The 26,884-nt window shown below is 36.4% G+C and overlaps 1 protein-coding gene across 3 annotated transcripts in view; it reads right to left on the bottom strand.

Annotated features, from left to right (window-relative positions):
• LOC115209218 (sodium/potassium-transporting ATPase subunit beta-1-interacting protein 2) overlaps positions 1–26,884 on the bottom strand; it is a 224,774-nt gene that overhangs the window by 62,670 nt on the left and 135,220 nt on the right. For all 3 annotated transcript variants that reach the window (XM_029777484.2, XM_029777482.2, XM_029777483.2), the window contains exon 4: positions 8,600–8,812. In XM_029777484.2, coding sequence (XP_029633344.1) covers positions 8,600–8,812 — 213 coding nt within the window. The remainder of the gene's footprint in view (positions 1–8,599; positions 8,813–26,884) is intronic.

Below are 26,884 nucleotides of genomic sequence, written 5' to 3'. Positions count from 1 at the left end.
ACTTTGCCTTTCATCCTTTTAGGGGTTGATTAATTAAGATAATTAATTAACAAGATAATCAACTAGCCATCTTAATTTAAAATTACAAGCTTTGTGCCAATATTGAAAGAAATTATTATTGTCATCATCATTTACAGAATGGTACTACAAATAAGAAAGATTGCTGTCTTTCTATTTTTAAGCTGTTCATCAACAATTCAAGCTTCACAACTACTTTCTATGAAGTTAATAATGTGGCATTAAACCTGTTCTAATTTTTTTAACCTATTATATTCACTACAAAAGACATATTGAAAACTAATAATAATTCACTAATGGTCAGCTCTCATTCATATATGACTACACTCCATATGATAGTTCTATGTCATTTCTTTCAACATACGAGACTAATCCAGAAACAGACACACCTATTATTGGTGATAGTATTGTGTAGCACCAATCAGAAGTATAGAAAATTAAGACTGAGATATGTTGGTAAAATGTGGGAAAAGTGACGGCTAATATTTAAAAGGAACCTTCGTAGTAACCTTCGCAACACAAAAATACCTTCATTTTTCCCTTTTAAAAGTTATATATTTGATTACCAATTATCTGAAAATTTAAATACAAGAACACACATGTACACAAACACACACAGATAATACACACACACACACATGCATCATCATCATCGTTTAATATCTTCCATGCTAGTATGGGTTGGATGCTTTGATAGCTGCTATAAAATCACTTCATTTGAAAGTTTTGGAAAATATAGAAAATACTGAATGAGAGTGGATCTGGTCTTTAAGATAACTAGTAAAAGCAATTAGCTTGTATAAGTCTTATTGGGCAGTTATATTGTTGATTTTAATAAATAGCAGCATTACATATTCTCTACATCATCATCATTCAATGTCCAGTTTTCATGCTGGCATGGGCTGGATGGTTTGACAGGATGTAATGTATCCAAAGACAGCATTGTGCTTTAGCATGGTTTCTATGGATGGATACCCTTTCTAATGCCAACCACTTTACAATGTGTACTAGGAGTCTTTTCACACCAATACTAGTGAGGTCACCATCTTGCAAGACTACAAATCCTAAGGTAGGGCAGCTTTATGCTAGAAGATGCAGGGTGAAAGTATGAGGAAAGGGGCCAGAGCTGAACAGGTTTCTTGCTGTGGAGGTGCTAAATGAATTCTCATATTCTAGGAGAGAGTGGCTGTGATTGGTGAAGCTGGAAAGCAATAAAATAGTAGTGATGAGGTGTCTGGGTGAGTAGTAGTGAGTTGGGATAGAGGAACCATGAGTGTGAGTGGACGGAGTGGCAAGAGTGTGTGAGGGAGATGGGGAATGTTTGAAGAAAGAGGTAACAACTATAACTTTAACTGGATAATCTTAGTTAAAAATTTTCAATTCATATTACATATGTGAGACCTTACCAAATTTGTGCCTAATATGCAGTAGGTGCAGGCATAGCTGCATGGTAAGAAGCTTGCTTGCTATAGGATCTCAGGTTCAGTCCACTTCATAGCACCTTGGGGAAGTATCATTAAATCCACTCCAATAATGCATCTTCTATATTTTCTAAAAAATTCACTCGTGATTTTATTGGAACTGTTGCCTTTGCTTATTTGCATAATTAAACAAAGAGACCTCTGTCCTCCATCCGAAAAGAAATTTTGCATAATAACTGCATAGATAATCTCATTAAATTAAAAATTTCCATTTCACTATATTGCAAACATGAAATTTGTATGTTAGTTATCAATTATCAGGTCATTAAGAATGAAATATCCAAATTTCTTATGCACCAAGTTCGATAGTCATTAACTCAGTTTTATTCTAACAATTCTTTGCTTTACAACGTTGAAGAGTTACATCATCACTTTTTGAAATGCAATTTATAGTGTCTGATTATTTTGTGTTTTCTTGTGAACCCATGGACAGATTAAAAATTCGTGCTGTTTATGAATGAGTTCTGTCAAGGAACCAGTGCATCCCAGACAGCTCGAAACATCAATGAGGTGTTTGGTGAAGATGTGGCGAATGAGCACACTGTACGTCAACGGTTTGAGAAGTTCCAGTCTGGAGACTTTACTCTTGAAAATTAACCACATGCTAGACCTGAGACCAAGGTGGATAATGATGAGGTGGAAACTGTATTGGAAACAGATACATTTCAAACTATGCATAAGTTAGCAACAAGGTTTGATGTTTCAATTCCAACTGTATTAGACCATCTGAAACAAATCAGCAAAGTAAAGAAGCTGAACAAGTGGGTATCACACGAAATGAACGAGCATCAAATGACACGTCATCTTGAAACTTGGTGTTCTTTGCTGTCACGGCATAAAAGCAAGTCATTTTTGTATCATATTGTTACATGTGATGAAAAATGGATTATTTTCAACAATAGCAAGCATTCTGCACAGTGGCTGAATAGAGATGAAGTGTCAAAACATAATCCCAAAAAGAATATTCAACAAAAATGCTAATGGTGTCTGTTTGATGATCCACCACTGGTGTCATCGACTACAGCTTCATGAGACCTGGTAAGTCAATTACAGCAGATGTATACATCAACCAATTGGATGAAATGAGTGAACTTGCAATTAAACAACCAGGATTGGTCAATAAAGACAGGCCAATTCTCTTGCAAGACAATGCTTGACCACATGTTGCACAAAGAATGCCACTGAAGTTACAATAATTGAACTTAGAAGTACTCTGTCATCCACCTTATTCACTAGACCTTGCACCAACTGATTATCATGTTTTCCAGGCATTAGACAACTGCTTGCAAGGAAAAAACTTCAAATCCAAAGAAGATGCAAAAACAGCCTTTCATGATTTCATCACCTCTTGCTCTCCAGAATTCTTCACTGCCAGCATAAATAAGCTACTGATAAAATGGCAAAACTGTGTTGATAATTTAGGTGAATACTTTGATTAACTGCATTACTTTTTGTTGAGATAGAGTAAAATAAACTTTCAATTCAAAATCGGACATTTTATTCTTAATGACTTGATAACTTTTCTTTATGTTTGACATATATGGTGAGTGAAGACTTTTCTAAAACAAACATATTACTAATTGTACTAAAGTATTCATATCTAAAATAAAATGTATTAAAATCTTATTACAACATCAATTTTATTGCAAGATATCTGTTGATCAACATAATATATACAAATATATAAAATATATATTTTACTAAACACCACCAAAAATTTTTTTATATTAAAAATTACTTGAAACATAAGGCAGTCTACACATTAGAAATGAAGTTAATGATGGACATCTGTGGTTGCTCGACCTACTAGAACTAGCTGAATTACACCTACCATCTTAAAAGGAAGGATGGAAGAAAGGACATTTTCAATAATGTAGTTCTAGATGCACTATAACAGGGAGAAAAAAGAGTGGATAGTCACAGCTGGCATGCCTCTCATAAATCAGCTTGATCAAAGCTGACCAGAGCTAAACAACAATTTATTTGAAATATAGTTACAAAAGTTTAAATGGTGTCACATCATTACTTTCACTGCCTTCATCTGTATTCTTTTCTTTCATATTCTTTCCTTGAAGACAGATTTCACAAGCTGTTTTTGATCTTTCAATGTAGCTATAACTACATCAATTGACTTCTTTTTACTGAAGTTAGCAGATCTCAAAAGGTGACCAATATGAAGTTTAAATAGCCCACAGACTTTATTGGCCTCTTAGTCTGCTTTTTATCTATTCAAACACCTTTAAGCAAGCAAGACAACTTTATCTTTACATTCACCATCACTACCACAGCAATTTATCATAGTATCCAGGTTAAAGAACTGTTCTTCACTTAATCAATCATTTTTACAGCAAAGCTAAACTTGTTTGACTTCAATGCTTTGTCCCTCCTTCTTCACCTCATCTGTCATATATAGTCAGGCATGTATGTAAGACTTCTTCCCTTTGGCTATTTGCTTTTATCAAGGTATCATCATGTTTTATTATCAATCTATAAATGAATATTGATGTGTGCAAGCATTATAGTAGTAATGAGATTCAGGTCACATATAAGTAGGCGTACAATTCATTATACAAACACATGCACACAAACATATACATGTATCGATATGCATACATGGAGATACATGTTGGCACAGGTATGTGTATATGCCCATACATGTATGTAAATACCTATATAGGGCTGCATATATGCATTTAGAAAACACACACTCACACAATCAGAACCACACACACAAACATGTATTTACTATTTCTAATTTTCATTCCAGGATTTCTATTTCTAATTTTCATACCTGTGACTCAAATAAGTGTCACAGGTTTCTGTTCACTTCCAAACTGGACAAGAATTAATAAATAAACCTGTGATCTAATTGATAACAAAACAAATACATTAGGTAACAGAAAAGTAATACATTAGATCTTGGATCGCAATGAATCCACAAAGACAGCCCTTTCACCAGATGAAGCTAATAAGAAAACAAAATATAATTATAAAACAGAATACACACAATGGAAACAAAATGTTGTGTGTGTGCAATGATTAACTGGGTACTAGCACAGCATATGTGGAATTTTTAAACAAATCTACAATTATATAAACTACTAAAAAAGATCTTTCATTGTGAAAATAATCTTAGGACAAGAACCCTCATAGACAATGTGTGGAAACACATTGGGCTATGAATGACATCATCAGAACATAGGATGCATACATTTCTGCATAATTATGCTTCATCAACTATGAATACAGAACCAATTCTTTCATGGCCCTATAAGAACAGTAGTCCTTATATCTAAGAATAGCAAATAGTATATTCGATGTGTGCAAAGGTTTGTCAATTAAGTAGAGCAGCCTTGAATAAAATATGTTACAATTAACACATTTGTGTACATTCAGACAACCTCAAGAAACCATGCACCTTGTAGACATCATCATCATCATTTAATGTCCATTTTCTACGTTGGCATGGGTTGGATGGTTTGACTGAAGTCTGGAGAGCCAGTGGCTGCACCAGACTCCAATCTGATCTGGCAATATTTCTACAGCTTGATGCCCTTCCTAACTCCAACCACTCCAAAAGTGTAGTGGGTGCTTTTTACATGCCACTGGCACAGGAGCCAGTCTGGCAGGCCAAGCATCAATCACATTTGGATGGACTTTTTTTATATGCCACTGGCACAAGAGCCAGTCAGGGGTACTGGTACCGGCTATGATCGGTTGGTACTTTTTATGTGCCACCAGCACAGGAGCCAGTCAGGCAGACCTGGCATCAACCACATTTGAATGGTGCTTTTTATGTGCCACTGGCTCGGGAGCCAGTCAAGCAGCACTGGCATTTCGGCTATGTTCAGTTGATGCTTTTTATGTGCCACTAGCACGTGAACCAGTCAGGCAGGCCTAGCATTGACCACATTCGGATGGTGCTCTATATGTGCCACCGGCACTGGAGCCAGTCAGGGAGCACTGGCCCCAGCTACGATATTGGTTTTACTTGACTCAACAGGTTTTCTGAAGCATATCATATCACCTTATGCATCAGGGCTGGACATGTGTGGCTGTGATCTCACTTTAGTTGCCTTCTCTTCTCAATCACAGCATATCTCCAAAGGTCCTGGTCTCCTGTCATTGCCTCTGTGAGGCCCAGTGCTCGAAGTTCATGCTTCACCACATCATCCCATGTCTTCCTGGGTCTACCTCTTCCACAGGTTCCTTCTACAGTTAGGGAGTAGCACTTCCTCACACAGCTGTCTTCATTAATAGGTAACACATGGCCATACCAGTGCAGTTGCCTCTCTTGCACACCACATTTGATGCTTCTTATGTCCAACTTTTCTTTCAGGGTGCTTACACTGTCGTGTATGCACATTGACATTACACATCCAGCATATCATGCTAGCTTCATTTCTTTCAAGCCTGCGCATGTCCTCAGCATTCATGGCCCATGTTTCACTGCCATGTAGCACGGCAGTTTGCACACATGCATCATACAGTCTGCCTTTCACCCTGAGTGAGCGGCCCTTAGCAGAGGTAGGAGCTCCCTCCTCCCATTCATTCTCCACATTCAGCAGTCTTTTTAATAATGGCTTCTCCAAGCCTCTTTCTTAGCAGAATCACTAAATACAAGGGTACTATCATCCATTCGGACACATTTCTTTCCTATGACATCGTGGTTTTCTTTCACACACTGTCTTGCAATCTGAAATACCTCAGTTCTTTGGTCCTCATGTCACTGAACATTGGCAAACTTCTTTTCTGCTATTTCCTTGGCTATATATACTTGTCTCTTAGCTTCCCTTTTGGCTATCTGATACATTCTCCTGCTACCCCCACTCTTCCAGGCATTCCAAGTCTGTTTCTTTGCTCTAATGGCCCTGTCTACAGTATTGTTCCACCATGTTACACTAGGTCTGGAAGGGACTTTGTACCAGCCACAGATTTGGTCTGTGGCACTCAGCAAGCTGTCTTGCAGGAATTCCCAGCTGCCTTCTATGTCACAGGACTGTAGCTCCTTCTCCCTACCATCAAATTGCTTGGTAAGGATATCCCTAAATCTCTGACCATGTGAAGGGTTCCCAAGCTTTCAAGTACTTCTTTTCCAAATTGGTCTGGATTTTTGGTTTGGCATCCTTCTGGCTTCAAGTCTAACTAGTCTAAGTTGGGAAGCAGGTACAATCTTCACCAGGGAGGGTCTTTGTATTTAAGAGCAACCATGCATCCCGCTGTCTGATGAGAATGAAATCAGTCTGGCTAGCAGAGTCACCTGATTGATAGGTTATCAGGTGGCTAGCTGGCTTCCTGAAGTTGGTGTTGCAGATCAATAGATTATTTGCATCACAGAACTACAGGAGCCTAGTTCCCTCTTCATTTCTGGTACCAACCCCATGGCCCCCATGTACACTATGGAAGATACCAGATTGCTGTCCGACATGCCCATTGAAATCTCTAGCCACAAAGATGAGATCATTGTCACTTGTCTTTGAGGTAGCCTGCAGAAGAATATCATATAAGTGATCCTTCTGTTCATTTGGCAGGCCCACTTGTGGGGCATAGGTAGAGATAATTATAGTTATACTATTCTGCAAGACTAGCCTGAGTTTAAGTACTTTATCACACACCCTCAATACCTCTATGACCTTATCCACCCATTTATCTGCAAGATGTATGCCCACACCCCCTATACCATCACTATTACCTTCCCAGAAGAGTTTATACCTATGTGCTTGGCCTGTGAGGACTCTGGTTGAAGCTCCTCTCCATCTTACCTCTTGTTCACAACATACATCAACACATCTCCGTTCAAACATTTCTACAATCTCGCCAGACCTACCTTTCAATGTGCCTACATTTAGAGTGCCAACTCTGAAAACTGGGAAAGAGATATGGCAGGTAACACAGGAAGGAGAGATGTTATTCAGTACCTAAAAAGAAGCTTCCCCATGAACATTTGCTAATAGGCATCATAATAATTGTTCTTGATTTTAACCTACCATCATTCAAACATGTTAGAGTTGTTAAGGTTGTTATCTCTACTGAGGGGAGTGGGGAAGCATTGTATATGAAAGTGTTTTGGGGCATTGTAAATATAAGCATTATGAGCCTAGTGGGCAAAGCATTTCTGATGCTGCAGATATATGTAAATAAATAAATAAAAACATATTGCGCAAAACATGCTATGAATAATGTCATTAAACCATAAAATGCTTGTATTTCTGCATTGTTATGCTTCATCAGCTACAAATAGAGAATTAGTCTTTCACAACGCTATAAAAAAATCAAGTGTTCAAATTGTTGGTTGATTGAAAAGAGAAAGCTGTAGCTGTGCTGAGAGAAATAAGAGGAGAAATTATTATAAAGAGTAGAAGATTACTTAGATAAATAGATATACTGATAGGGTGAGAATCAGCAGCATGCAAGAGCAGTAGTCCTAAGAAGACAATTAGATATAGGAAATGACTGAAGAGTGAGAGAAGGAAGAGATAGTGTGAGTAAAAGAAAAAATGTGGAATGAAGATAAAGCTATACAATGAGGAGGAACATTAAGAGAGGTAAAGTGATAAAATAAAGGTATAAAAAGTAAATGAGAGAGAGAGAGAGAGAGTGGAGAAGAGAACTGTTTACAACAGTTAAGTACAACTTCACATGATACTGATTTACAGCTGATATAGACTAGATTATACTGAGGTTTAAATAAGTCTATGTCAAGAAACAGCTTAGTTTGGTTATGCAATCCAAACTACTGATTTTTTTGTCAGTTAATTGTCACTTTATTTAATTTCTCCAAGAAATCTTTGAAAATGGAATTTAGAAAAATAGCTTCAACAAAAGTAAAATAGATAGTTAGATACATGAAAGAAGCAGAAGTAGTTGAAGGCCAGAAAGAAATGGTTAAAGCCATGAAAGAATCAGTTAAAGTTATGCAAATAACAGTTAACAAGAAAATGTGGCTACAAACCTAAAAGAAGTGGTTATATATGGGAAAGAAATGTTTAAAAACAAAAGAATATTTAAAAACTTGGGAAAATGAGTTAAAAGCATGAAAGAAATAGTGTGGTTAGAAAAGAAAAATAGTTAAAGATCTGAAAGATATTAAAAGTACTTACTGAAAACAAACACTGCACAGCAGCATGAATGAATTCAACATAATAATATTCTACAAGACACCCTTCTACAAATTCTTCAGGTGGAATTGGTCTACTGGTTTCTCCATGGTAATTTTTCTCCCATGTGTTATTTGTCACCTGACAACCAATGCCATGTTCTAACCACCAGCTTTTATTCTTCGTTCCAATATTTAAAATGTATAATTCTCGTGTCTGTAAAATTAAGAAATCAAGGCATTAAAATTCAGAGAGAGAGAAGCAGAAGAAGATATTCTTATACTAAGAAATAAGATAAATACACACACAAACACACACCCAGATACCATATATATAGAGAGGCACATGCAGAGGAATAGATATATTTAAACCGAAAGATATACACACATAAGACAGGGAGAAGGGGAAGGGGAGATTGAAGGAGAGAGAAAAATTCAAGCATTTTACTGTTGTCAGCAATTATTTCCTTGTAGTAATGCTAGATGCAGATGGGGATCAAATACAAAGAGATTGAATCAAGAGATCAGTGTGAAGTGTTGTGACAAATTCAGAATGATTTGCCAAATAATTTGTACATTTCTAATGAAATCTAAATGAAACTATCTGGTCAGCACTTACAGCTACATTTAGTTGAGGTGGTAACTTCTTGAACCTTAGCCTATTGCCATATAAAGCAATTTAAGAAGCCCTTATTTTCTTATGATAATTTCATGAATTTCTATGTACCTTGCTGTATCAGAAATGTCAAATAGAAGAAACTTCGAAATATTTCCTCATTTATATATCATACTAAGTAATATAAATTAGCTTTGTGTTGTTGCTTGCAATTATCTAGTAGATAATTAGTTTTCATCTTTATTTCATCTTTGCATTCAGAGTTTTGACCAAGACTATATACGAGGTTTGATCAAAACATATCAGGACTTGCTATAAAAAGCAAACTACAACACTTATCAATTCAGCATTTAATCTCCATTGAAGCAGTCGTTTCCATTGATGGAAGCATTTTTGGAACTCCTTTTTTTGAGACAGCAAGAAGCTGCATCATTGCATTCTTGTGCATATCATCAACATTTTGAAATCTTGTTCCTTTCAAGTGGGATTGGATTCTTGACTTGGTTTTGGAGTCATAGCCATAGACCAAAAATTTGTCACATATGACCGTTTTCAAGAAATTTTCATCTTCCACCACACAATCAGAGACCCTGCGCAGCTGAAACCCAATCTTCTTTTTGAGATGACCACACTCAACATACTTTACTTCCAAGCACTGCTATAAACAACGGAAGTGAGCAAGAACATTATAACTGTGTGCATGCATGGCAAAATTCAAGGTCAAACTGTGGCAAATAGCTTACACACTGTACTTTAGCTCTGTTACCATAGCAACAGTCCCAATACTTTCTGATCAGACCTTATATACATCTATAAAAATACAAACTCATGTAAACATACATGTAAATACACACACACACAACAGTGTAGTTGTATACATCTGTATTCTTATACAGAAGCATTTGCTTGCATGCATACATACATGTTCAGGTGTGGCTGTATTGTTAAGAAGTTTGCTTTGCAGCCATGTGATTTTTTGGTTCCATCCCACTTTATGGTACTTTAGGCAAGTGTGTTCTATGTTGGTCTTGGACTGACCAAAAACCTTTTAAGTGGATTTGGCAGACGAAAACTAAAAGAAACCTCTGTGTGTGTGTGTGTGTGTGTGTGTGTGTGTGTGTGTGTGTGTGTGTGTGTGTGTGTGTGCGTGTGTGTGTATATTCATGTCTTGATATTGCTTGCTAACTGTATGCAGATGCCTCCATCATACAAGTAGTGGTATTTGTCTGCAATCTTCCATGGAAGTAAGTTTTGTCATTGTGTTGTTCATTTCCAAAGGACTAGGAAGACTTGTGTGAAATAGGCCAGTGTTGGCAACAGGAAGCACATCTAGCCACAGAAAGTCTATCTCACTCATTCAAGCATCGAAAAGTGGGTGTTAAATTGATGTGTGCATGTGTGTGTGTGTGCAGGCATGCATGTGTGCTATTTTATTTCATTTCATCATCATCATTTAATGTCTGTTGTCCATGCTGATAAGCTGGGAATCTGCACAAGACTCCAGTCTGATTTGGCATGGTTTTCTACAGCTGAATGCCCTTCATAATGCCAACCATGCCAAGAATGTAATGAATGGATACAATCGAAATAAAGAATCTAACAATAGCAAACCAAACAGAAAGCCTCTATGTCAGGAGTGGGGAACCTGAAAGTGATGTTTTGGTTACCATTCATACTTGAAGCCACCAGCTGATAGAATTTCAGAAAACTCATATGAAGGTAATTATTCAAGCATTGATACCAAAATTTATAACTTAATATGGCTGCATTCTTAAGAATCAATGAAACTAAAGATTCAATGTTTGTGGCCCTGCAAATTCTTATGTACTGGTAAATTTCCCTACACCCACTGTTTTACATGGTCATTCGATACCACACAAATTCCCTCATATCACAATAGAAATGATTAGCATTTCTTTGGCTTACAGTTCAGTATTCAATTCCTCTCAAGGGAGATACTACTGTAATAACAAATGTTCTATCCAAGAAGATATTATTTCCCTCTTTACTTTCTAAATGTTATAAAAACTACAGTAAAACACCAGGCTATTTAAAAATCCTTTTGACAAAGAATAGATTAGCTTAGTGAGAACAGCATAGAATCAACTGAAGACTATAATGTACAGTTACCATTAACCTCATTGTTGAAATTTCTATATAATTCACTGAAGAATATACAGGAGTAAATTCTTTTTGTTTCTTCTAGATATATAGGCTACAAGATAATAAACACTTGTCAATTATCAATATCATTACTATTGTTGGGAAGGTGGAAGTATGAACAAATTCTCCCATGACTTGTTTCTAAGTTAATCAAGAAAGAGGAATATAGTCTACAACCTAAGACTTTTCTAAGACTAGTGGGATAATGGGAGTTACACTCAACTTAAACATCTCTAGTTCAATAATTGCAGGAAAATTCCAGACAATGAGAGTTCTAAGGAGTTTAGTCCAAATATTTAGAACAGCGTAAGTTCTGTAAAAGGCACTCAAGGGCCAAATAACCATGTGAGGCAATGGTAGGCATGTGAGGCCTATTACTATATAATACATATTTACAGCTGAGTTGATTTGGCCAATGAGAGTTGAATGTCTTTTACCAAGGAAACAGTGAATGCCAATACTAGAATCTGAGTAAGTGACTCTTTCACCTTACTAACAGATACCAATGACTACCCTGAAGACTATAAAGATATAGGTTACTGAAAGATTATGAAAAGAGTTCCTAAAAACATTCTAAGGTTTAACAAAAGATGTTTCTTACAAAGCCTGCAATTCATTGTATTATACATTATATACACATATTTTTACCTTTCACAGACATTATTGATTTCATTAATATTGAAAGAGTTTTCTTTGATCTACAATTAAATATAGATGTTGCCTAGTAGCAAATGTCCATATATCTTTAGATTCAATGCTTCAATTTTTTTATGATATTGACCAGTTTATATGCATATATGCATACACACACACACATGTACACATACATGTACACACATACACACATGTACATATACACACATATACACACACGTACATATACACACATACACACACGTACATATACACACATACACACACACATATACACACACATACATATACACACACACACGTACATCTACACACATATGTACATCTACACACACATGCAGAAATATGTACCACACACACAAATATTGATGAAATATAGCTGAATGGCTCAGAAGTTCACTCCTGAATCATAAGCTCCTTGTTTTGATCTCACTGTTTGGCACCATGAGCTATTATTTTCCACTATAGCTTCATGTCTAATCATGCAGTGTGAGTGAAACTAGGTAGACAGAACCTGTGCAGAAGCATATTGAATTGTAGAAGTAATTCAAAGACCCAGACTTGCCACACTGTCATGCCTATTCTGCCCGAGTATCATGTCAAGAGTAAACATTCCTCTGGATTGAATACACAACTGGTTCAACAAGTTTGGCAGCTCAGTTGACTGAACAACTGCAAACTCATAGTTGGAAATTCTGAGAAAGATCCATCTTCCATATATATAAATATATATATATATATATATCATCATTGTTTTATGTTCACTTTCCATGCTGGCATGGGTTGTCAAGATCGAAGTCAGTTCTTATTTGAAGCAACTGGGTTTCTATACCAAATGAGAACCACACCTTGATTGTACATTTTATTTTTGAGGATGGTGTCTATGACTGGATGTCCTTCCTAAACCAACCACTTTACAGAGTGTACTGGGAGGATTTTATCATGGCACTAGCATTGGAGAGGGTGTCATATCCTCAGTGAGCCAAGACTGAAGGTTTTCTTGACCTTATATTATCTCCAGTTATTCACAAATAACTTTACAGAGGATATTGGGTGATTTCAGGGCATCATCAAAACTAGTGAGGATACCATCCATGTACCCTTCAAGAAAAAAAATATTCACTGCTCCTTGTAGTCTCTGTTCATATGGGCTAATGTGGCTAGTAAACGGGGTGAAAGGGGAAAGATATGAGAGTATCAAACCATGATATGAGAATATCAAGACATGAACAAATGATCTTTGACATTATCACTAAACCACTAAATTTACAAATAATTATTAAAGAATTCCTGAAGTACAGTAGATATAAGACTGAGGTGCTAAACTATATGGTTAAGTGTTCAGAATGGACCACTGGCTGTAGCAGAATGGCTACAACCAGTACCTGCTTTTGGGTCAAGAAACAACCCTGCTTGCCTCAATAGATTTGCCTATCTGATGAAACAGGTTCTACTTTTGTTTCACTTAAAGTGGTTAGCATTAAGACATCATATTATCTCAAAGAAAAGAAAAGAAACAAAGTCATACTGGATAATGCACTACCAAGATGATATGTCTACACTTGTTTCTAATTTAGGTACAATGCCTGAAATTAGTGGTGGGAGGGATGCTAGTCAGTTGGTTGGTCACAGCTGTATTGCTTTTGAGTATAGGTTTGCTCAGTCAAGGCTGATCTGATTTAACCCTTTGACATACAGGTTACTCTGTCAAATGTAATGTTTATTTGTTTACGTTGTTTTGAATTAATCATGCATTATGTTGTAGCTTCAAGATTTTGATGTGTTAGTGTATTTTTAGAATGATGTTGCAGATTAGGTGTGAGAGGCCAAATCTAGCCAGCTTGAATATAAAACAGAGAATATTTAAAGCCAGATATAACCAATTTAAATGCTAAAGAGCAAAACGAGGGAAAAATGAATGTTCAAAAAAAAAAAAAAACCACACCAAATGAAGAGAAAATGTATACAAAATGAAAAAAAAAACATATGTGATAAAACAACGAAAGATAAATCTTAGCTGCAGCCAGATATCTAAAATAATATAGCAACAAAATTATTTACATTGGTAGTAGCTAAGTCACTCTTGATATATTTATTTGGTGAAATCAGAGATTTTGCTTTACAACCACTGCCTGTTGGTATTCTTGCTATTAGAAACTAAAATGATAAATATCTGCTTAAACATTTTTATGTTAAACTTTGAGATAACAATGATTTCTTTTGATAAGGAAGAAAGCAAATCTTTTAAAGAAGTACAGGTAAAGATCAACAAAATTGACTGCTGCATATTACTTTATTCATCATAGAGGGGTGAAAAGCACAATTGACACTAGTAAGATTTTGAATTAGTAAATGGAATGCCGAGACTAAATTTAGTCTGTTATCTTATTTTTCTCTACTACCAATTAGCTTGCAGAGCTAAGTTCAAATTGAAAGATGGATTTTGCTAATAAATCAATTAGCTGTTTGTCATAGTAAATTGACAAGCATTTTGTCCCTACTGTCAGCTACTAGTAGATCAAAAGTATATATATATATATATATATATATATATATATATATATATATATATATATATATCATCATCATCGTTTAGCGTCCGCTTTCCATGCTAGCATGGGTTGGACGGGTCAACTGGGGTCTGTGAAGCTGGAAGGCTTCGTCAGGCCCAGTCAGATCTGGCAGTGTTTCTACGGCTGGATGCCCTTCCTAACGCCAACCACTCCGCGAGTGTAGTGGGTGTTTTTTACGTGCCACCTGCACAGGTGCCAGACAGAGCTGGCGAACGGCCATGAACGGATGGTGCTTTTACGTGTCACCGGCACGGGGCCAGGCGATGCTGGCAACGGACACGAACGGATGGGGCTTTTACGTGCCACCGACACGGGGCCAGACAGAGCTGGCAAACGGCCACGAGCGGACGGTGCTTTTACGTGTCACCGGCACGGGGGCCAGCCGAGGCTGGCAACAGACATGGACGGATGGTGCTTTTACGTGCCACCGACACGGGGCCAGACAGAGCTGGCAAACGGCCACGAATGGATGGTGCTTTTACGTGCCACCGACACGGGGCCAGACAGAGCTGGCAAACGGCCTACTATATATATATATATATATATACAAAAAGCAATAAAGATTCAAGTTAATTTAAATGAATTTACTTGAATATGGTACCTAACTTAGATGCACCAAAAAAAACTATACTGTTTTAACAATACAGTAATGTGGGGTGATTATAAGCGAGAAAGAAGCAACAAGAATGGATAGGTTTTTAGTACAATCGTTTCATACAAGGACAGGCTTTATTAAAAGTTGTAAAAATTACAGCATATAAACGTGTCCCGTACCCATCAGCTAAAATACATGCGAGTTCTCTAGACATCCTAGTGGTTGAGGCTATACTCATGAAGTAATGTAGATAATTAAGTAACATAAACAGATTTCCAAAGTTCATTAAAGTTCTTTAAAGATGATGTACAGTCTTATCACAGAATTTTAAAAAAGTTCTAATAGCATCACAGAGAAGGTGACCTAATCCATAGAGCACATATGAATTTCCAGAGATATGATGAGGGATTACATACTCACAGAAGACAAATTTATCCATTGTTAATCACAACGAGGTGGGTCTCAATTCCTGCTTATTAGCATTACAGAGAGGGTGAATTAATCCTTTGTATAGATGCACAATTTCCAATGGTGTAGATGTAAGTTTCCAGAGAAATGAAGAGGAATTTCATATTCACAGGCAATAAATTTATCAATGGTTGAACACAATGAGGTAGGTATCAATTCTTGTTATATGATTAGGTATTTGCCACATTAATCACATTACTGCTATTTACAAGAGGCTGTAGCTAGAGAGACTGTCAGAAAGTTCTAAAAGCTATCTTCCTCCTGTTTGTTCATTCATCTAATACCTATTTATCCATGCTAAGATTGGATTAGAAGGCAAGTTATTTGAGGTAGCATTTTATGGCCAAATGCCTTTCCTATTACCAATGCTTACCTGTTTCTCAAGTACAGATTGATCCAGCAGTTTAGCTGTGCATACACACATGCAGACTGTATTTTATATATCAAGATGCCCTTCCTACTACCAACCCTTACCTGTTTCTCAAGTAAGAATTTTTTCTTTATTCCAATGTTCAAGAGTGCAGAACAACCAGTGATAATTTCAACAAGGAATGTTAACATCATTACCAGTCATTATAATAGCCAATACAACATCATCAACGGTCCAATATGAATACTAAAGATTATGAGAGCTGTGCAATCTCTGAAAATTTGACAATGCAATCAGCTTATGAAATTTTTTGTATGTAAACTGATATTTATTCATTGTTAATGAAATGCACATAATATCATGTAACTAAATATTATAGTGATCTATCTAACTGTAGAGTCCAACCACATGCAACTCGGATATAATAGTCCTTCACACACATACATGCACAAACAATATCAAAGTTAACAGTCTATTTTGAGTATCACTCTTAGTTGGGCTGTTCATGGGTCATGAACTGTCCAACTAAGGATGAATCTCAGAGTAGACTGTCAACTATATATATATATATATATATATCCACTCTACCCAGCATACTGATTTCTATACCAGATAACACTTGCTCTATTAAGATATTTTGTTGATATATTTTATGACATATTACCACGTACACACACATACAAGGCCAGCTCAAGGTACTGGCAACGTGGGCAGTTGCCTGGGGTGCCAAGGAGGGCATGACAAAGACAAGGAAATTTCCACAACCATCAGGTTGTACATACTAAAGTTCAGCTTGCCTGGAGCAGCAGCTACCCTAGGGCCCTACACACACAGAGTTTTATATATATATATATACACACACATACACATGTGCATGGGACAAAGTTTCCTTCTACCAATAACTGCTGTATTTATTACATTTGGTCAACCATAATGTCATTGGTTACAGGTTTCTAATGGGTCAATCATGGATTTATTGCATTTTTTGGTAAAATTGACGAGTGATTGTAATTCAGGCAGAACAAATATCACACAAGGTATTTCTATTCGATGATGCCAGTTTTTTGTTTTCTGTTTTTGCTATTGTTTACATCGTTTGCCAATATACTTCAGTGAAAGACACACACAGAAAGTGGGATTAAACGTGGACCCAGATAGTTGTGAAATCAACTAAACCACACTGCCATGAAAATTTAACACAAAATGACCAAACAAGTAACTATGAACTCCATGTTAGTGAAAGAAAAGTAACTGGCTAACTATCAACTTTGTCAAAGTTACAGTGGAAAATATAGATGAAACATGATACAAATGAAAGCACTTAATATCTCATGGCTTTCATACTTGTCTTGAACTAAATCTATTTAGATGCATGAACAGATGCACATTTAGTTTAGATGCAGGTATGCACACACATGTAATTACTTTTTTTAAATGTATTTTGGCAAGATGTCCTTCCTAGCACCAATCACAATGCCACCTTGTACTGACAAACAGGAAAGGAATTCTAGTGGTTGTTAGAGCAAAAATATTTGCCTAGGCCTGTAAGCATAAGTAGATAAGATTTGCTAAGTTAAAACTGTAGCATATATACAGTACCTGGAGAAGTGTACAAATTCTTTTACTTCTACAAGGAACTCACTTTCACCAATAACTATCAATGGACTAGGCTCAAAAATGGTCCACATTAATTTGAAACAGTGTTATGGTGATCTCAGCTGCTTCATATAGAGAATGTTCCAAGTTTGAAACTTACTGGAATCTTTAGAACTGTGTGCCAACAAGATAACCTCTATGCTGTTACTCAATCTGATAAGAAATAGCAGTTTAATCTCCTTGAAATTACAAAGTATACTTTAGGAGATTTAGTTCTAGATATATTTATCACTGGTATCCATCACAATCACCAACCACTACCACACTCTCCTTCTCTTCTATACTAGCAAATATAACTGCCATTAGTCATTCCATTGTTCTTTGCACTGTCTCTCCCATTTTCTCCTCCTCTTCAAAACCATCCTCTTTCATACTTTTACCTCTTTACCCCATCTCACCCTAGTTCAATATTCTGCAATTTAATGAGTTTGTCAAAATGACGGTTCAATGTTGTCTGTTTAGAGTTGGTGCCACAATAAGATACAACTAGTACATATTTTAAAGTAGTTGGTGAATGAATGGAAAGAAAATAGGGTTGAGATGACCCTTTAGTCTTATCAAGGACCTAACAACCTCTCAAAAACTGGTACCATAATAAAAAATGCATGATAAACCCTTGTTCTTTGCTTTTTCTGGCAACTCTGCCATGGTTAAATACATCACTCTCACCATTGAGGGAAGCCAGTGAAAATTATGGGTGATTCTTCTCTCTCTCTATCTGAATAAGACATTTTGAACAAACTAAAATTTCAAAAGGTAAATGATAATTCTTTTCAGAGTCTAAATATTGTTCTTTAGAAGTAAGGCAAGAGAACAAGTATTTAATAATACTACATTATCTTAGTTAATGCACAACTATTTTGAAAAGAGGTAAACAAAAGAATAACTGTGCATTAATATATTTGTTCATTGTGATATTCATTTTTACACACACACACACACAAATATATATATATATATATATATATATATATATATAAAACCAACATCATCATCACTGTCATCACCATCATTAACTGCTTTGCCATTACAAACACTGACTTCTTTGCAGTTTCCATCAGCAACAATACTCTTGCTATTGACAACATTGTCATTGTCGATATGGTTACCACAACAGTATAATCAAAAGTGTGAGCAATAAGTTATTCTTAATAATGTTTTAACTGAAGATTATCCATTTATCTACCATGATGTTTCAAACTTAACTGAAGTATTAGCAACACAACATTCCAAAAAGGAATGTTGTTACAATTAAATATTGTTAATGACTTTCAATAATTTAAATAGTTTTACAAAAAGCTAAATGATTAACAATGTAGAAATAGCTAGAGACTAATTAGTTTTAAACTTTGAATATTTTAATTAAACATTTCTACTCATTAGAGAGCTTAAGATTTAGGTATGCATCAAATGGAATAAAAATAAAACCAATTTAACCCTTATCAAGATGTTTTACAATTCAGAAATGTTAAAAATATTAAGTATAACTAATTAAAGCAATTTAGTCTATTTCCTATAAATAATTGAGATCAATAGGATAGTGAGATAGTTCAATGAGTAGAGTGCAACTCATTATTCTGAGTTCAAATCCTAAGTGAAATGAACTGCATATTATCTTTTGTTGGGGTTAATAAAATAAATAGTACCTGTTGTTGAGGCATAGATCAGCCATAGTCAAGCAAATCTATGATCAAAAGTATTCCAACCATGACCTTTCAGCTTTACATTCAAAACTAGTATATCTAGAACACCAGTGTGTTCTTTTTTTCTTAACATAATAAGATGTGGTTTGAGAGATTTGGTTGATATTTTTAACAGGTCAAGCAACCATGTTGGCTTGTATAAGTACCAATTTTACAATAGGGCTGATTTAATAAACCATATTCAACCTATATATAATATCTTTCTTATGCCTCAGTTAAGAAAATCAATAGGTGCCAGATTTCATCGTTGCCTGGTTTTACACCATCACCCGTTCCTCGGATACCTTTAATGCAGTTCAATCAATCGTAAAGAATTCAAACCAAGTTTCCAGTTTTAGGCCTTGAGAAAATAAAAAGATCACGGGCACTGCTTTTTCCTCCTTGATTAAACAGGAAAAATAATAAAAAATAAAAGATTAAAATCATACATTTTATGATTAATTCAATTTTGAATTCCTACACAGAAAATAATTATCTTGCAAATATTTTTTTTCTAATAAAAAAATTTTAATTTTGACAACTCAGACTGTTTTTTAAAAATATTTTTTGTAAGTTTTACAAGTGGATTCTTACTTTCCTTAATGTTGTCCTAATTTGGAATGTGAAAAATAAAGTCAAGTTTGCTGATTTTTAATTAATAAAAAAATCAAATGCTAACATTATGCAGTAATAGTCCAAGAAGAAAGTTAGGATAGTCTATAGTTTCATACACTGTAAATTAAGAAGCTCTCAAAGGGCTAAGTGTGTAAATTTGGACCCCACTATAAAAATTGTAATACAAATGGAGTAAGCACTAATGTGATGACCCATAATGGAATCTTCTCTCATATCTAATAAAGTGCTGCTACTACATACATACATACATACATATTAAATTTCATGGAATGAAACAAAAACAAAACAACAAAAATACTATCCACTCAAATAATTGACAAAGTTGTCTCTCCTCTCATTATCCCATTTTGTGCCCTTTCTTTCAGGACATACACTTGCTACTAAGCCTTGTCCCTACTCCCTACCTTATTAGTTTTAAGGAATTCCTTCTCTGCCCATTTATTTTTTCCTTAAAGTGGTCAGCTTGCAATTGGTCAAAAGAAATATCAACTGGATCGATTTCACTGGGCCCATAAAAGCCATGGCTCGAACCCTTTCTACAAACCAAAACATTAAACACACACAAAAGCAAACCTGCTACAGAAGTTTGAAGAACAATAAAAATTATTTTGGCCAGCTAATACACCATGTTCGTTTCTGTCCACGTTTCTAACAGCTTTTGTACTCTCAAACTTGTTGGTTCCAAACCAGCAATAATATTCAGCTCTATTACTGCTCTGCATTATTGGGTTTTTCAAAAGAAACTAATATAACATCAGTAGATCAGATCAAGAAGCTTAGGACAAACCAACTGAGGAACACAATTATAGCATTCTGTTAAAAACATTATATTTGAGACTGTTAATGCACGTGAGAAAGGAATGACTATTACAAAATCTCATTTTCTGTCCTTGCTTCAAATTATAAGTCCTTTGTGATCATTAAAAAGAAAGAAAGGAAAAAAGCAATAATCATATTGCATCTTTACAATTCCATATTTTGAGTGAAAATCCAGTTTGGGATGCTTCTTCCCAAAATGCCCCCAACGGAAAAACAAGAAAAGAAATGACCATAACAGCAGCAGCAACAACAGCTATAGCAATGCCAACAACAGCAGCAGCACCAATAACAACTGTAGCGGCACCAACAATAACTGCAACAGCAGCACCAGTAGCAATAACTGCAACAATAACAACACTCACAATAATAGTGGTTATGATGCTGCTGTTCTATCTGCTGGTTGTATCTTATAGCAGGAACCCAGACGTGTTTATTTAGATTACACATCTTAGCTCACCGCCAACCACCACCACAACCATCACCACCACTACCATTCATCATCACCCCTGCCTGACATCCACCTGAAATAGCACATTACTATCTGAAATAAGACACAGCTAGAAAAGAATATTGCTGCTGCTACTGCTGCTGTTGCTGCTGTACTGCTGACTTTTATTGTCATGGCAAGCAATAACAACTTTGGTAAAAGAGGCCTGGTGTGATGTGAGCATGCCCACGTATGTGTGTGTATTTGTGCATGTAAACCTGTAAAAATACACACCTATACACACATACACAAGCAAGCATATAAAGTAATGTGCATGTAAATGTGTGTGTGTGTGTGTGTGTGCATATGCATGTGTACATAGTATATGAGAACACGTGAATATAGACACAGTGTGTACCTGCATGCACAAACATTATCTCAATTGTTTTTAGATTCTGCTTTGAAAAACAGAATAATGAAAGAGGCCAAAAATATATAAATATAACCCTCACCCGCCACTACAAAAAAATAAACATAAAATTAAAATAAATATAGGAGAAAAAAACAAATTGAAATAAGTTTGGAGTATCATTTTGTGTTCTTTTTATATATTTTTATCACACTAACACTACTACTGCATTGATACAAAGAAAGAAAAATTAATTTTAGCATACAGTTTTTTACTTTTTTAATTATCTACTTTATTATCCATATTATGTGAGTGTGTGTGCGTGTTTTTTGGCAAATTCCCAGATTTCCAGATGAACAATAAACTCTTTGAAGTAAGTAAAATTAGAATGGTGAGTATCTAATTCTACGATCTTAATTCCTGGTCATCTGACGCTAAGATACGGCTTCAACTTCCTAAAGTATTTTGATGCTTTAGTGTTCATGTCCCTTTTCAGGACCTCAGAGGAAATAAAGTCTTTCTCAGAGCAGGATTCTGGCTTGAATACTTGGAACAGAGTGGATTCTGCTGAAGTCATCTAAATGTCAGGTACTCATGTTAACCTTTTTGATACCAAACAAACTAAGACTGCCTCTGGTTCTATGGTAGAAACTTACAAATTTAAAGTGGTGTAAATTAATATTTCCCATCAAAATTTCATGTTAATTTGTTTCAAACAACTTAATGACAAAGTTATTTTACAAAATTCTTCATTATTTTCCAAATTAATTCAAATAAAGAGGGTATATTTAAAAAAAAATATGATAACAAAAGGGTTAAACTAAGTGACAGATTAGGTCTACCAGCCAAGAATAGGATCAATTCCTCAGATAAACTGCCAAGCAGTTTCCATGTTTCACTCACAAGACTGGTTGATCCACAGCTATGGCAGAAGACACTTACCCAAAGTTTTATGTGCAATGGGGTCAAACTTGAGGCTTAATAATTGGAAAATTAACTTTGTAATTACACAGTTTGTTAGTGTTCATTTAAAGTCAATTCTCTTCACTTCTGTTGATATAGACCTGAGAAAAGCATTAGGCCTCCTTCAGTCACTGGCCTCATCAAAATATAGGGTGCTTAATAAACGGTTATGTTTATGTGGGAGCTTTTATACTGTTGCTCAGCCAGCTAGAAAAAGCAGTCAACTTTCTTTCGAATGATACCTTAAAAGAAAGGGAAAGACATACTGAGTAATATTGTCTTGCATTATTATTATTATTATTATTATTATTATACAAATTATTATTATTATTATTATTTTATTAGTTTTGTTTATATGAAACAGCTTGTTGCCTTATCATTATTATTAATACCAATAATGATAATACTGTTATTAAATTATAACTAATATCAATAATAATATTGTAATTAAATTATTATTATTATTATTAATAAGCCAAAGGTAAGCTACCTAGCCAAAGGTAAGCTACCTAGCCAAAGGTAAGCCCTTGTACCTGGCTTTGTTGACTCGGAGAAAGCCTTTGACAGGGTCCCCCGATCCCTTATCTGGTGGTCAATGAGGAAACTAGGGATAGATGAATGGTTAGTGAGAGCTGTGCGAGCCATGTACAGAGACGCTGCTAGTAAGGTGAGGGTAGGCAATGAGTACAGTGAAGAATTCCGGGTAGAGGTTGGGGTCCACCAAGGTTCAGTCTTCAGCCCCCTCCTATTTATCATAGTCCTCCAGGAAATAACGGAAGAATTCAAGACAGGATGCCCCTGGGAGCTCCTCTATGCTGATGACCTTGCTCTAATTGCTGAGTCACTATCAGAACTGGAGGAGAAGTTTCAGGTGTGGAAACAAGGATTAGAATCGAAGGGCCTTAGAATCAACCTAGCCAAAACCAAAGTCCTAATAAGTAGGAAGGTGGACCAACCACAAACGACTTCAGGTAGATGGCCCTGCTCGATCTGTAAAAAAGGTGTAGGTAGAAACTCTATAAGGTGCACCAAGTGTAAGCTATGGACACATAAGAGGTGCAGCAATGTCAAAGGTAGGCTAACTGGGAAGATAGTTTTCGTATGTGGCAGATGCTCAGGAGAAATAAACTCTGGAAACGTGCAGAGACCAACTTCTACCACGTTCCAGGGAGACAAACTAGAAGTAGTTGATAGCTTCCGCAACCTAGGAGACCAAGTCAGTAGCGGGGGTGGGTGTGCTGAAAGTGTAACTGCTAGAGTAAGAATAGCCTGGGCAAAGTTTAGAGAGCTCTTACCCCTGCTGGTGACAAAAGGCCTCTCACTCAGAGTAAAAGGCAGACTGTATGATGCATGTGTACGTACAGCCATGCTACATGGTAGTGAAACATGGGCCGTGACTGTTGAGGATATGCGTAAGCTCGCAAGAAATGAAGCCAGTATGCTCCGATGGATGTGTAATGTCAGTGTTCATAATCGTCAGAGTGTAAGTACCTTGAGAGAAAAGTTGAACCTAAGAGGCGTCAGTTGTGGTGTGCAAGAGAGACGGCTGCGCTGGTATGGTCATATGACAAGAATGGCTGAAGACAGTTGTGTGCAAAAGTGCTACACCCTAGCAGTTGAGGGAACCTGTGGAAGAGGTAGACCCAGGAAAACCTGGGACGAAGTGGTGAAGCACGACCTTCGAACTTTAGGTCTCACCAAGGAAATGACTAGAGACCAAGACCTATGGAAGTATGCTGTGCGTGAGAAGACCCGGCAAGACTAGTCAGGCCATAACCCGTGGCCCCTACCTGGGACGTAGTCAGTCCACCTGTGCATACCTTCCTTCTTGTGACACTTGTGAAGACCTGTTGAGGCAAGTGAAAATCAAAATCAAAAATCAAATCAAAAAATCAAACAAAATCAAAATAGATGAACATCAATGGAATTTGTATCTTTGTGGTACCAGTGCCGGTGGCACACGAGAAAACCATCCAAACGTGGCCGTAGCCGACTGGCCTCCATGCTGTGGGCACGTAACAATCACCATCCGATCGTGGCCGATCGCCAGCCTCATCTGGCTCCTGTGTCGGTGGCACATAAAAAACACCATCCGAGCATGGTCGTCTGCTAGCCTTGTCTGGCACCTGTGTCGGTGGCACATAAAAACACCATCCGAGCATGGCCGTTCGCCAGCCTCGTCTGGCACCTGTGTCGGTGGCACATAAAAACACCATCCGAGCGTGGCCTTTCGCCAGCCTCGTCTGGCACCTGTGTCGGTGGCACATAAAAACACCATCCGAGCGTGGCCGTTCGCCAGCCTCGTCTGGCACCTGTGTCGGTGGCACATAAAATCACCCACTACACTCTCGGAGTGGTTGGCGTTAGGAAGGACATCCAGCTGTAGAAACACTGCCAGATCTGACTGGCCTGGTGCAGCCTTCGGGCTCACCAGACCCCAGTTGAACCGTCCAACCCATGCTAGCATGGAAAGTGGACGTTAAATGATGATGATGATGATATCTTGCCTGAAAATAAGAGGAGATGATCACGGCTGGACTATTTTACACAGTTTGCTAAAGAGAGCAAGGATGACTGTAAAGAGTGCCATGTACAAGACAATGACTAGCAAACAAATTAATAGTCCATGGTCTGCAATCAGAGGACACATGCTTTCATCAAATTAGTCTCCCTCGCTGTAAGTAAGTACTACAGGTGGTAGAATTCACCACTATAAACAAAAGTAGTAGCAATGGTCATTCCATCTTTTCTCCAGAAATAGTGAACCCTGGGCTACATTATCCAATATTTTTCTTGTTTTCATAATACACTTGATTGAATGTCAGTTTAAAGACATTTGGTGACTATGTCTACCTGCTCAAAAGATTATGGTAGATTCTCTTTTGTTGGCTTCTTAGTAGTAGTAGTAGTAGTAGTAGTAGTAGTAGTAGTAGTAAAATTGACAAGTGACATGTTGATTTGGAGTGCTGAGTTTGATTCTTGTCATAGGAAAGTGTTCCTAACTAGAAAACTACTGTTCTATCTTGAATGTATTTGCCTTAATCATTCACTTAACTCAATGGGAAATAGTATAGGCAATGGTTCCATGAACTTTGGAGTTTCACAAAATGAAATAATATGAGTATAATTATATTGAAGCAAAGAAAGAGAAAACAATGAAAGTAAACAGATGAAGAAATGAAGAATAGGGTAGAGAGAGAGTTCTTGGAGTAATGACCCTCCGGCGGTGTGTCTCTTGTAAGAAAGAGTAATGAAAGACAAATGAGTATATGAGTACTTGTATGCAATTCCTAGCATATTAACCAATTATTGTAATACATAAGACAATAAAGGTGTTATTAAACCTGCTAGAAATGATAACTAAATCTACCTAAATTTTGCACTTTATCACTGAGTCACTAAGAGAATCACTATGCAGCAAATCAGCTTCCTAAGAATAGCTGCCAAATCTTCTTCATATTATCTCCAACTATCTTAAAAGGAAGAATGGTTATGGTTGGAGTAACAATCATAGGTCTTCTCAATCAAAGCCAACTTGAGTTAAACAACAATAGTAGAATAAGAACTGAATGGATTAAGTGTTAATCCTTCTCTCTTGTAACAAAAAGTAGAGTTTATTCCATCTTAGTTGAGATTAGACACAGTACCATCTTGAGGCATGGGCACACTGGGCATTTGCCCAGTCGCAGTACAAGTCCAGAGATCTAACACTAATCTATGAAGGCTATGGTTGTGTATGCAGAGGCTCCAATACATTGATTTGTCAAGAGCCGTATAATACTTTAAAAGTCTTTATTAAACAAAACAAAAGAGGAGGGGTGGTTTGTGCTGTCTACAGCAATAACTTATCGAAAATTTTTCAATCATTGCTTTTCTCATAAATCAATTCTCCCAGCAAAGAAAACAAAACACACTTCTTTGGGACAAGATAGTGTCTACTTATTTGTCACTAAGTCACTTTTGGAAAACAATGACAAGAAACCAATGACAAATGAATGTCTAGGCTGTTTGTCTGGAGGTCAAAATTTCTGTTGACAAGGGTCAAGGTTTTGTATTATAGAGAAGACATGATTGTATTTATAATATGTTATATAATTCAGTTCTATGTTTAAGAGATGAGGAATTATGTACATTATTTACATTTGATGGATATTTGCCCTCATCTTGTTTGTTGCTAACACAACGTTTCGACTGATATACCCTCCAGCCGAAACGTGTTAACAACAAAGATGAGGACAAATATCTGTCAAATGTAAGT

Source organism: Octopus sinensis, linkage group LG3, assembly GCF_006345805.1.
Source record: "Octopus sinensis linkage group LG3, ASM634580v1, whole genome shotgun sequence".
NCBI lineage: Eukaryota > Metazoa > Mollusca > Cephalopoda > Octopoda > Octopodidae > Octopus > Octopus sinensis.
This window is presented reverse-complemented; position numbering and strand designations above follow the sequence as displayed.